The sequence below is a fragment of the Rhamphochromis sp. 'chilingali' genome (assembly GCF_963969265.1).
Source record: "Rhamphochromis sp. 'chilingali' genome assembly, chromosome: 15".
Lineage (NCBI taxonomy): Eukaryota > Metazoa > Chordata > Actinopteri > Cichliformes > Cichlidae > Rhamphochromis > Rhamphochromis sp. 'chilingali'.
Window position 1 is genome coordinate 30,006,226 of NC_137942.1, and position 13,210 is coordinate 30,019,435.

Here is a 13,210-nt window from a genome sequence, read left to right on the forward strand (position 1 = left end):
TATCATAGGAAGATTAGTTGTGGTTCATGGGTAAATACCTACAATTTAAATAATGTTATTTTGTAATTGTCACAGTTGCAACGGTTTACCATTTACAATAAATACAATACAACACACACACACACACACACAATATATATATATATATATATATATATATATATATATATATATATATATATATATATATATATATATATAGCTCCCAGGCCTCTGGTAGAGGACCCGAGCTTGAAGGATAAACCGCCCGCAGGGGCGTGATGGGTGTTTTTTTTTTTTTTATATATATATATACATATATGAAGACATAAAAATAGGTCCTCCCTATACAATCCTCTCTATGGTGGCTGATTAGATCATTTTTTGATTCATTTAAATCAGACTTTTGAAGACTGACTGCAATTCATTTAGTACAGTGAACGGACAATCATCCATTTATTCACCACTCCATTCATTCTTCAGTCAGATGCTCAGAACTATTTCTGATAGGACCGTGTTTCCCTGTGCCAAGTGATTTGTCTTTTCTTCATTAATTTGTTTTCATTCTGTTAGTTGCTGCACAGTTGGAGATGCCAGGATCTTTTTTCTTCTTCTTTTTTTCTTTCTTTTCCTCTTTTCCCCCTTTTGTGACTAATTAGAACTTTAATTCTAATTAAATTTTATTTGAGTTACTTTTGTAGAGTTCATGAATATCTTGAGATTCAATCAAACTTTTTTTAATTTCAAAGTCAAAAGAAAAAGAAAAAGAATTAGCATTTATTTACCAAAAAATGTAGTTGATGAATATATATATGTGTGTGTGCAGTCATTTAACGCACATTCCATTAAAACCAAGTAAGGCCTCTTTTGTTTTTGTAGGCCATATTTATGCTTGCAGCTCCACAGTGAAATTTCAGTACTGGAGCCCACCTATATTGCTTGCTCCGACCACTTATACCTTATCTCACGACTTCATTCATATATATATATATATATATATATATATATATATATATATATATATATATATATATATATATATATAATATTTCTTGTTTGGTTTTGGGTTTCCTTCTTCTTTTTTTGTTTCTTTGCTTTTTTGGACACCGTCGAGTTACAGGAAGCGTGAAAGTATTATAACTTCATAACTTCATCTGCCAACTCCCCACCCGCGGTGAGAGGGTCACGGGTCAGAGATAGTACTGACGAATGGAATTTTCCTATAGTGGCAACACACGGGAATTTCTCTAAGCAATAAAATCCTGTGGACGGCGTAGATATGCGCCCCCACACCGTCACTGTCAGTCAATGTCTTCTATATCTACCCTGTAGATCCGGATTTGTGTAAAAATCATTAATAAAATCACAAATTCGCTTCTAGGGGAGTATATAGTGGATTTATACACAACGGCGTCGAAGGATCCAATACAATGAGGAGAGGCCTTCAGCTACGGTTCCTGGCTGGTACAGCTTTTGTTCAGTTAGATTTTTATAAAATTCGTTCGTTTAAAAAAGAGGGGGAAAAAAGAAAGAAAGGAAAGGGGAGTTTTGTAATTTTCAAAATGCATTTGGACACATAAATACAGATGTGCATTTTAAACCACTTGTGTCTGTTCGGTGATAAAACTCAACTGTTATTTATTCTGGTCATCAGAACGCTTTGCTGTCTTCAATCCCAACTCCGGGCTGAATTGGACTTTTTATTTCTTGTTGAAAAATGATGCTGCCTGCTTCACTGTTCATTCGAGAAGGCGTAAGGGGGTGGGGTGGGGGGGGGGGGGGTCGAGACGGTCAATTTTCTCGAAACAAAGGACTTTGACATCTACATCATCATTCCCGTGCTTGTGTGCGGGTCTGAGCATGAACCTTTTATCGTATAACACCAGCGAAAGCGGACTGCAACTTCTCCAATCTACCGAACGCATAATTTGTGTTTTCTTTTGCTTTAAATGTGTTTTGCCACGTTTTGATGCTGATGATTATAGAAAAAGCAATTCTGTGCAAAAGGTAGTTATAGAGAATAATCAGATTTATCAGTGGTGCATGCTGGAACGTGCTTCCCTTGTCTGCAAGTAAAAACCTTTGTTTTTCGCTGTTTTGTTAAAGTAAAAAGAAGCGACACCAAGCAGAGATTGAGACTGTGCTACATGACACTGGGTCAGTATCTGACACGAGGAAACACAACTCTCAAAGTCTGTGGCAGCTTGTGTGAGATGGTCAAAGTTGGCAAGATGGGTTCCAAAACAAAGAGCGTCGTACCTCTGTTCAGTAACAGCTCAAGGGCAAACGCATGGAGTGCGTGGACTCAATATGCCACGGAAGTTGATATTAGGAAGTGCGTGGAAACAAGTCCTGTTTATTCATGCGATCCCGGTCCAGGCAGAATTATTATGCGAGGCCAGTTAAAAATGTGAAATGTTGAATGGAAGCCTGTAGGAGCAAGTTTTTTCTCTATTCTTTTTTTAGGGGGTGGTGGGTCCCGTCTCTAATGCAAAGGTCTGCCGGTGATTTAGGAGGTATGTAACCTGAATTAGTTGATGAATTTTCTATCGATCCCAAACAAGCCAAATTTATCTCTGACACAGTGCTGCTGCTGGGTGGCGGCGCAATAGAAGAGCCGGGCCACTCTCCAATTCTCGTTATTAGCGATTAGCGAAGAGCAGGGGAAAAAAAGCACATCCAAACACACACATCAACTTTAAATCTACCCAGCACTTTCTTTCTGTTGCTTTTTCCTCTGTATTTGTCTATTTAAAGTTCCAATCGGACGCGTCAGAAGCAGAGAGGGTTCAGTTGCAATGCGGCGTGGGGCGTGTGTGTGCGTGACTTCGTGTGTGTGTGTGTGTGTGTGTGTGTGTCGTGGGGGGGGGTTACTCTTCATCTGCGCCGTACTCTTTTGCTCGACTTTGTCAAAGCAGATTGGATTTTTTATCGTCAGTGACGCACTTTGTTAATTTTATAATTCTCCGTCTGCTGAGGTGGAGAGATATAAAGAGGAGACATATGGAGAGAGACGGGAAAAGTATTGAGCGCCCACGAACTGAGGGCATATAATAGTGCGCGTGCTGGGGCCGTGTTTATCCTTAATCCTATTTCCTTATCCGGGGTTCCTTCTGGATGTGCGCCATTGGCCGACTGTAGTCACGTGGTGTCTTAACTTTGCTCACTTGACAGAAAAGTAGGAGGGTTCAACGGAACAGGAATAACCGAAGAGTAAAGGGATGAGATATAAATTTTAGTTATATATTTTCCAAGTAGGTGCAGTTCCACAAAAAGACAGAAATTAATGGCCATGAGCTCCTATTTGATCAACTCCAACTATGTGGACCCCAAGTTTCCACCTTGCGAGGAATACTCACAGAGTGACTATTTGCCCAGTCACTCTCCGGATTATTACAGCTCCCAGAGAGAGGAGCCTGCTCCCTTCCAGCCGGACTCTCTTTACCACCACCATCAGCACCACCCGCACCAGAACCACAGCCAGCAGCAGCGAGCCGAGCCTCCATACACACAGTGCCAGCGTGGATCGCAGACCGCTTCGGTGGTGATGTCCCCACGAGGTCATGTCGTCGCCCCGACCGGACTGCAGACCACTCCACTCCCGGAGCAGAGCCACCGCTGTGATTCCGTGACACCGAGCCCGCCTCCACCTCCGTCTTGCGGTCAAAGACCCCACAGCCAAAGCAGTTCTTCCCCAACAAGCACTCGTAAGGACCCCGTAGTGTACCCGTGGATGAAGAAAGTTCATGTAAACATCGGTAAGAGAAGCATACAAACTTGTTTCTCTCCCCCCCCCCCCCCCCCCTCTCTTTTTCTTTGTGCCCGTGTATAGTCAGCTAGGTTTCCACCGTGAAAAGCTCCCCCGTTTTTTCCTTAGGAGTAGTAGGAGAGTAGCCTTTGGGTCGAGATTTACGATCGTCTGTTTGCGGAGCCAATATAATTACACCCTCCATAAATTTTTATTACACCTCTTCGCTGAGGTGCCTTTTGAAGTCCGATCTCTCGCTCGTCGGCTCTAATTCGTCGCCTTATGACAACTCAGACCGAGCCCATAAGTTAGCTTTTATGCTGTGATAATTTGATTTTAAGTGGCCGGGTTGTATAAACGGTGTACTTTACTCTGTCTAGCCTTCCTTCCCCAGTCGTTGTTCCATGGGAGGGAAAGTTTTATAGCAGCTGAAATATTCATGTTTATGGATCCGGTCGTAAAACACTAATGCAAGACCGAATAGCTGCAGTCTATTATAGTTTATCTGTGATGCTTTAACATACTTGCTGCATACTGGGATAAGCGGAGTCACTTTTGCACCGTAATGCACTCACTCCGCTTCGCTGTATACTTGACAAGAAAGAAGAAGAAGAAAGCTTTGTTTCTTTCATTTTCATTCTCTCTCTCTGCTTTCTCTGTTTGCTGGCTGCGTAAAAACCGTATGTTGCAGTTTTTGAAATTTGTTGAATCATTACCTAATCTGTCAGTGACTGTCGTACATATTACCCACCCCTTCACCCCTACCGCAAACGTTGCTGTACCACCACCTTTTATTCCTAAACACCAAGTAATAGACGATGCTACAATCTCTCGCATAACATGCTGAAAGGGACGCTGCAATTGGCCCTGCTGCTTGCCATGATCCTGTATTGCAATGCCGGTCGTACGTTGCGCAGACGTGTCAGTACAGCGCCGCTTTTCAAGCTTACATCACAACATTTGGACATCAATTGCAAGCTGGCAGTATTGCCAGGATTCCCACCACCGCAGGGCCCAGAATGACACCTGACAACACGTTTCAAAATATAATCTCCTCCTCAAAGGAGACACTGTAAAATAAACCAGCCAGGCTGTAAGCTCGGCGTTTGACAGGAAAGGATGAAAGGGGCTGCAGTCATGTCCCATTTTGTAGATCCAAACGCATTATTATTATTATTATTATTATTATTATTATTATTATTATTATTATTATTATTATTATTATTATTATTATTATTATTATTATTATTATTATTATATGTTAATGCTATAACGTTCATTGTTATTATTTCTCTACAGTAAGTTCAAACTACACTGGGGGTGAGCCGAAGCGCTCGCGAACGGCCTACACGCGCCAGCAGGTTCTAGAGCTCGAGAAGGAGTTCCACTACAACCGGTACTTGACGCGCAGGCGCAGGGTGGAGATTGCGCATACGCTGTGTCTGTCGGAACGGCAGATCAAAATCTGGTTTCAGAACCGGAGGATGAAATGGAAAAAGGACCACAAGATGCCCAACACCAAGGTCCGCTCTGGAACAGGCAGCAACAATACAAACTCCCAGGCTCTAGCCGGATCCCAGAGCCGTTCTTCCGGACCACTATAGCCCATTCTTTGGCTGTTTGTCTGATGCAGGCAATTTGTCCTTCCCCCTTTGCTCCCTGAATCCCACACTGAAAAGACGGGCCTGACACGCTTGCAACCACCGGAACCTGCACTTTGGGCCGGAATGTTTTTGGTATGGGGGGAGAGAGAGATGTCATAGCCGCCGTTCTGGCCCTGATCTGCGCTGATGTTTCTCACAATAATATGACCTTATGATGTAAAAAGGGATGGCAAGGGAGATTTCCTTTATATATGAAAATGATCAAAACTACCCGAAGAAGATGAAAGAACTAAGAGAACGTTGCTTTCGCCCGCTTTCCTTCTTTGCCTTCCTCTCTGTACTCGTCCTTTTATAATCCTCTCTCTCCCCCCTCTCTCTCTATTATCCATCTCTCTCTCTCTATTTCAAACTCTTTCTCTCTCCTTCCCTCTGACAGAGCAAAGGGTGGTAGGCTGAAGATACTGTTCCCAGCGCGTGTGTGGTTCTTTTCCTGTTCCTTTACTATTCAATACTTCTTTTAATTTAAAGATGTATCCTCGTTTTCATCTTTATTCATGCCAAATTCTGCCCCCGTTTGTAATGTTTATTTTGTGGGTATATAGCAAAAGGGTGAACTGCTCTTCCCAATACACCACTCCCTACGACATCCGTACTACTACTACTACACACACACACACCATCACCACCACCCTCTCCCCCATTGTCACACTTAAGGCGCACGTGTAATATATTGAACTCTCCTTTGGTCAAGTGAAGCATTCTTGCACTCCATACACACTCATAGAAAAGCCACACATGCTCGCTTACCTCTATGTGTCCTTATAGTACTTTAACATACAAACCACGATATGATCCAAAGTAACACCAGGCAGTTTGCCGTCTTGCTGTTTAAACTGGTGCTTTTGTTTTGTTAAACGGCGAACTATAGTTCTTCATTTTTAGTTCTAGTTCTTTTTGAATTTAGTGTTGAAATATAAAATGTTGTTGATGCTGAGAGTGACGATGAGCGTTTTGTGATCAGTTGATTTTTCGTAATATGATGTTGTATACAAGCAAACAGTGTAACAGGGTTATTAAAGTGAAATTAAGTAATTTCCATCAACTTACAAAAGACACTAATGATCACACCAAAATCCCGGTACAGATACTTTAATGATGACAGAAACACAGCACTATACGATGTACTACCTATTACCTCAGTTCTGTGTGTGTGTGTGTGTGTGTGTGTGTGTGTGTGTGTGAGAGAGTGTGCTCGCGCGTGCGTTTGTGTCTCTATCTATACGCGCTGGATCGGACGATATCGATAAGTTTATTTTTTTATGTAATTTTTTTCGCTCGTTTAATGAAGTGAAAGCTTTCTGAGCTCCTATATTTTTAAAATTGTGTGAAAATATATTATTATTATTATTATTATTATTATTATTATTATTATTATTATTATTATTATTATTATTATTATTGTTATTGTTATTATTATTATTATTATTATTATTATTATTATTATTACCTGCCATACAAAAAAATCTTGTGGACATTTAAAAAGACAATTCCACAACTGTGCAGCAAAGAGACATTCATACAAACAAGTATCCTCTGCATGAAAAGTGATTTATTTCTTTTTAGATGCCCCTTTGTTCTTTCTCCGCGCATTAAATGCGCGCGCACTTCATTTTCTCTTTGCCCCTTCCTCGTTTATTCTTTCACTTTGTGTCTCTTTTTAGATATTTTATTCTAAAAGTGTTATTTCTTTCCACTGATGCCATTTTCTTAACATTCCAAAGATCCCTTTCGATCGTTATTGATGAAATGGTGCTGGTGAACATGTGTTACATCCCCCGATGTGTATGTTGCTCCGTCCTCTTATTTGTAAATAGTCCATAGACATTTAAATAAATGACTGAAAACGTACCCTTTCTATCTTATTATTATTACTTGTTATTTTTCCATTTTCTATATGTAAAATGGGTTTTCTAGGAATAACAGTTGGAGTCCTGTTGAATTTTACTGTTTCTGCTTACCTCCCCAGATTTGAGTAGTAGAAGAAATGCTTCCATACACAACAGTTTCATACAATTTCAAATTTGGTTTTTCCTGCAAAGGCAAAGCAACCTGTCTTTCGAAATCAAGAGCCTGCGATGATTAATCTGTCCCGGCCGTGAGTGATCTTGGTACATTACATCCTGTAATCTCGTTTTAAATCACAAACCGTCCCTCCGTTTCGCGGCCGTCCTCCGGTTAATTTAACGGCTGTTCAGATGCGCTTGCACCGGACCGACACACCATAGGTGACAGCTCCCCTCCCTTCTTCCTTTCTGTGTGTAGTTCTGAAGAACAAAATTAGTTTCTCGGTTCGTGGTCTCTTAATGTGCTAATGAGTGTAATTTTTGCACCACACTGTTTTTTTTTCTCTCTGCTCCTTTCGTTGTTTTCTGGACTGCTGAGCGCGCCCGCGCGCGCACACACACACACACACACACACACACACACACACACACACACACACACACACATACATATATATATATATATATATATATATATATATATATATATATATATATATATATATATATATATATATATATATATATATATATTACAAAAAGGGAACGGGCCCGCACCATAGCTCAAACCCTGACAACCAAATAGATAATCAACAAGACGAATGGCTTCTTTTGTAAGGCGCGGCTCCCGTATTAATTTTCATTTTCTTTTGTTAGAACAGGTATCGAAAAATATAGAGAAAAGGGAGGGGGGCACGAGAAAATAGCATTCTTCTCGATGAACTTTAAACAAAAAAAGTGTGCCCCCCAAATTGGTTCTCTCGTATTCCTCGGCCCAGAGAAGATTCCCTATTACTTGTTGGTTGATTTCTCCCTGGGCTTCTTGCCACACAGACTCACGTTGCCCATTTATCTGTTTTCTTCCCATTTATGAGAGGTTTCTCCAGCGCAAAAAGCCACCTCCAATTAAACTGTACCCCTAGATGTGCTCGGGCACCCACTCGAGTCAAAACAGTAAAATCGTACATTTCACTGTGTCATTAGTGAAACATTTAATCTCGTCTTTTGTTTTTCTATATTAAACAACGTGATTTAATCCAAAGATATTAGGCCTGCATCTCCAGTTGTTAAAAGTAAGCATACATTTTCTTCCTATATTGTGAGAACAATAGTGGTTTAATATCGCCTCCTTCACCCTGAGGCTGTATACCCCTCCTTATAATATGATATTTGTGTCCAAATGTGGTAATATCTGCTACACATCAGTTGTCCCATATTGGGAATCTGAACACATTCGCACACACACACACACACACACACACACACACACACACACACACACACACACACACACACACACACACACACACACACACACACACACACACACAATGACGACCTAAATGACGACCTAAAGCCCCATGATTTGCGTGCAGGCTGACAATTTTGCATAATAAAATCCACCAAAAAATCCTTATTATTTATTTATTTATTTATTTATTTATTTATTTATTTATTTATTTATCAGCCGGGACGTTCTGCTGCTTCTGTGAAAGCAAGCAGATTTTTGTGAGGATGCCCAACCCCCACCGCACACATATCAAATCTCTGTGGAAAAAAAAAATGTTCACCGCCATTATTTTCTGGACAGGACAGAGGGGACGGCCCCTTAAGAAAAATGCGAAAATTATACAAGAAACAATCATTAATCACTTGTTCTTCTTTAAACAGTTCTTTTACTTTTCTTCTTCTCTATTGTCATCCGGCAGCCACACACAAGACCCCTTCTGGAGGTGGTGGTGGTTGGGGGGGGTTGCCAGAGGGACAGAAGAGAAAAAAGGAGACGTCTTGGAAGACACTACGAAGACACCCCCCCCCCCCCACACACACACACACACACACACACACACACACACACACACACACACACACACACACACACACACACACACCTCCTTTACACACACGCCTCCCCTTTCCACCCAAGCTATTTTTTACTCTACATAAACATGCTGCCATAAGAAGAAGAAAAACTTTTTTTTTCTTCCTCGTTGGAAAGAAGAAAATCTCTCCAAAGAACTCCAACAAACCATTCAGAAATCCCTCACGACGAAGCAGAAGATGGCTCACGGGTCGATAAAAGTAAGAAAGGTAAGGGCCTGAGACTAAATTTTGTCTTTTCTTTCTCTGCTTTGGCTTCTGTTGCCTTGTGTTGTGTTGTTTTATGTTTTTATTGCCCCCCCGCATTTGGCGAGGTCACGCTGTAAGAGCATTTACGGCCGTGGGGTTTTTGACTGCAAGCGCTTTGGGAGTGTTTGTGTTGGAATGAGCCTGTGTGTTGTGCTCTTTTTTTCCTTCAGTTTATGCAACCATTGGTGTCAACTCTGCGTCTGTTTGTCAACCACGAGATCCGACGCTTCCTAAACAGCTGCTGTTGTGCGTCGAACGTGCTGCGGTGCGTCTTTTACGCATAGTATTTGTAAAGAGCCCGTTTTTGTGTGCTTTTTCGAAAGGCAGATCTTTAATTTTTGATAGGTTATATAATATTATCGAGTTGCTAACTTAACAAGGATGCCTATGGAGTCCCGTATTACTCAAGGAAAATTATAAATGTTGTTGCTAATATGTGACAGAAAGGCCCACGAGAATAATTTCTGGTTCCTGGAACTTATTATGCATTGATTCTTAGCTACGTTTCTGCGGTTATAAAGTGTTTCTGTGGTTTAGGACCTATACCTTTTAATGAGATATTGTTAGTGTATGTGTACTTTGTTTGCCAGGTGCAGGCTACAGACACTGCAGTGGGAATATGAATAATACGGCCTTCAGTTAGACAGGGGGGGGGGGGGGGGGGGGGAATTAAGCGAACTGAGGGGGCGCGCTGGTTAATGGATACTGTCTCGGTTGCGCTTCAAAACAATTTAGCTCGAAAACAAACGGTTCGCGAGGCTTTTCAAATGAACTGCCAATGATCGCCGGTCGCGATGCGAGCTCAGGGCCTCTGCTATCTGCTGAGCCTAACAGCGACGGCCTCAAGAAGCGCGTTCACTTCAGTTTGACCCCTTCAGAAATCAATCTGCCAGCGATTCAAATTAAGGGGTAGCGTTCTGCTAGATGGGCCTTCAACCTCTCAAGGGGACGCGTGGTGCGGCGTGATTCGATGTGTGGAAAGGAAGGACAAAACGGAATAGAAAGAAAAAAGAGAAGGAGAGATGGAGGAGGGAAAAATCAATGGTCATACACGGAATGGCCAAGCTAAGGCCACAGAGGGTTCAGCCAGGGGACACGTTTTTTTCTGACCGATGAGGTCCAGTGGCTCTGAAACCAGAGGCTGACCTGTGGCTCCCCTCTTCATCCTCCACACCACACCTACCCCCTCTAGTCCCTGTCCCCCTTGACCTCACTAGGTTGCGCTCCCTCGGACATTCCCAGACCTCCAGAGCCACCAGGCCATTTAGTCATAACAGACTGAGTTCAGGGCACTGTAACCCAGGGGTAACAGTGATATCTCCACTCCCACACCCAAACAGACAGACAGCAGACAACTCATCCACCTCTACAGGGGTCAGTAAGAAGCCACTTCTGACTGGGACTTCAACTGAAGTGTGGTGTAGCGGTTTGAGTCATCTGAAACTACTGGAAATGTCTTTCCTTCGTTGAACCCTCTGTCGTTTAGAGAATATAAGACCGGGGCTCTCTGCGTCTGGTCCTGAGAGCTAAAGTGCGAAACTGTGTCGTAGATGTGTTAGGTCTGATGCTGCGCAGACCTCGATGATAATGTAAACACAGCATGCCCCTTCTGTCTGCATGGCTGCAAAAGCTGCTAGTAGCCTTTTAACTAGTGGACGTTCACGCCTGTGTGTGTGTGTGTGTGTGCGTGTGTCTTCAATAGTACTGATTCAGCAAAGCAACAAGTATATGAACAAGAAGTTGTGTATCAGTCATAACAGTGTCTGTGTATATTTATTAAAATTATAAGACATTTCAATTACATTAAACTTCAAAAGACATTTTAAATGAACCACTAAGAAGTAGTCAGACATTTATACATGAGCTGCTGTGAATTCACTGGTGGCGGAATCCTTAAAACTGTGCTATGCACTTTGCCTTGCATCGGGAAAACCTTTGACTCAGGTCAGCCATGTACTATAGCGTAACGATAAGATGATCGTTAATTGACAGTTTTTCCACTTACAGCAAATGTGAAGCTGGAGTGGTTCAATGCCACAGGTTACAAATAGTTTAGGACAGGACAGGTTGAAGTTTATAGAACTCTGATTTTCTGAGTATTATTGGGAATCTTTGGAAACTTCTATCATTTCTTTTTCCACAATCTGTTTTTCCATGTGACCCAGCTGATAGTTAGCAAAATATATATTTTTAAATGATCTGGTGTTTTCTAGTTATTACATAAGGTTTATAGGGTTGGCAAGGGTTTGTACAATCACAGTTAACTATAAAAGTATTCAGAGTAACCATGTCAATTTTTACGGTTTGAAATGTTCAAACATGTTATGCTTATTTTGGTAGTAGTGCAACATTCGATGAGTCGGACACAGTACATACAGACACAGATGTGGGAAAACGTACAAAAGCTGTAGACCAGCTGTTTTGTTAGGATTTTTTGTTTTTGTTTTAACTTACATTTCTGTCAAGTCCCGTAAGAACTAACGGATGCAGTTTTAAAAATAGGCAAGCCATTCCAGCATGTGACAGAAAAGTGTTTTTGTGCATTTTGGTAACAAATACCGCAGTCAGGTGAATAAATCTATAATACAATATTACAATTATGTGGGGAAATTCAAACTTGACCCATCCCTCGATGTTAATGTTGAGTGTTAATGGATATTGAAATACTATAATATGATTCATAAAGGACCAATTCTTCAAGTGACTTAATGTAATTTCTACTTTGAGCTCTTGCAGTTTCACTGAAAAACAAACAAACAAACAAACAAACAAACAAACAAACAAACAAACAAACAAACAAACAAACAAACAAACAAACAAACAAACAAACAAACAAACAAACAAACAAACAAACAAACAAACAAACAGTATCTCTCTTATATCGCAAAGGTCTGCTGAGCTTTCCTTTACTGAAAGATACTTTATACCTGTATGCTTGTGTGAAGTGTTTTCTCTGTAGCTTGACTACTTGCTCCTGATGCTTCACTTAATCCAAAAGAAGACTTATTTTGTAGTGTCAGGGGGATTAGCATGTAAATAACTATAAAGTAAAAGCATGAAACAGCCGGGGATCATACAGACAGATGTGACCTGCAGTTTACAGACAAGCAGCTCTTTGCTTTGCACGCTGTTTGGAGGCTCTAAGCCAACCGATGGAACTGATGTTTCAACAGCAGCTTTGCACAGGAAACAGAACACTCACACATGCAGTGGAACATCAGGTGCCAGGCACCGAATATGAGCGCATGTGTTCAGCGATCGTCATAGACTGGAACACACACAGATACACAAAAGTTACACAAACTTCTGTATTTTCCTCCCTCCCTTCCTCCCTCCCTCTATGGCCCGCGTTTGCTAATTGCTAGACAAATCGCCCGCTCCTTTTCCCCGTCATCTCTCTCTCTCTCTCTCTCTCTCTCTCTCTCTCTCTCTCTCTCTCTCTCCCAGCATCCACGTTGCCCGAGAAATTTATTATTCTGGAGAGCTCGAGGAGCCGAAGAGGTCACAGTGTAGGCGCGCGGGCTGCAGGAGGAGGTCGTCACGAGAGATATATGGTTGCCAGGCTTTTAGTGCTGCACGGGCTGAGCGCGTGCATGAGCGCGTGCGGGGGAGCCATTTAAAAGTAGACACGTATTAAGTATTAAAAAGAGAGAGCCAAATAGCGGCTGCCAAGTAGCAGCACGCGC

General features: G+C 41.7%; 2 protein-coding genes across 8 annotated transcripts in view; both read left to right on the forward strand.

Moving 5' to 3' along the window:
* The window catches only part of hoxb3a (homeobox B3a), a 79,305-nt gene that overhangs the window by 32,546 nt on the left and 33,549 nt on the right, over positions 1 to 13,210 (forward strand). For 5 of the 7 annotated variants that reach the window (XM_080905047.1, XM_080905046.1, XM_080905037.1 and 2 more), the window contains one exon: positions 9,104 to 9,485. The exons of 1 other annotated variant lie outside the window; for it this stretch is intronic. The gene's annotated coding sequence lies outside the window, so the exon portion shown is untranslated. Of the gene's footprint in view, positions 1 to 8,007; positions 9,486 to 13,210 lie in introns of those variants that run through there. One more of the 7 variants, XM_080905049.1, reaches the window with a different exon arrangement.
* Positions 1,364 to 6,796, forward strand: hoxb4a (homeobox B4a). The gene is made up of 2 exons (XM_080905059.1): positions 1,364 to 3,737; positions 5,027 to 6,796. The coding sequence occupies exons 1-2, from the start codon at positions 3,266 to 3,268 to the stop codon at positions 5,329 to 5,331; spliced, it is 777 nt and encodes a 258-aa protein (XP_080761185.1). The 5' UTR covers positions 1,364 to 3,265; the 3' UTR covers positions 5,332 to 6,796.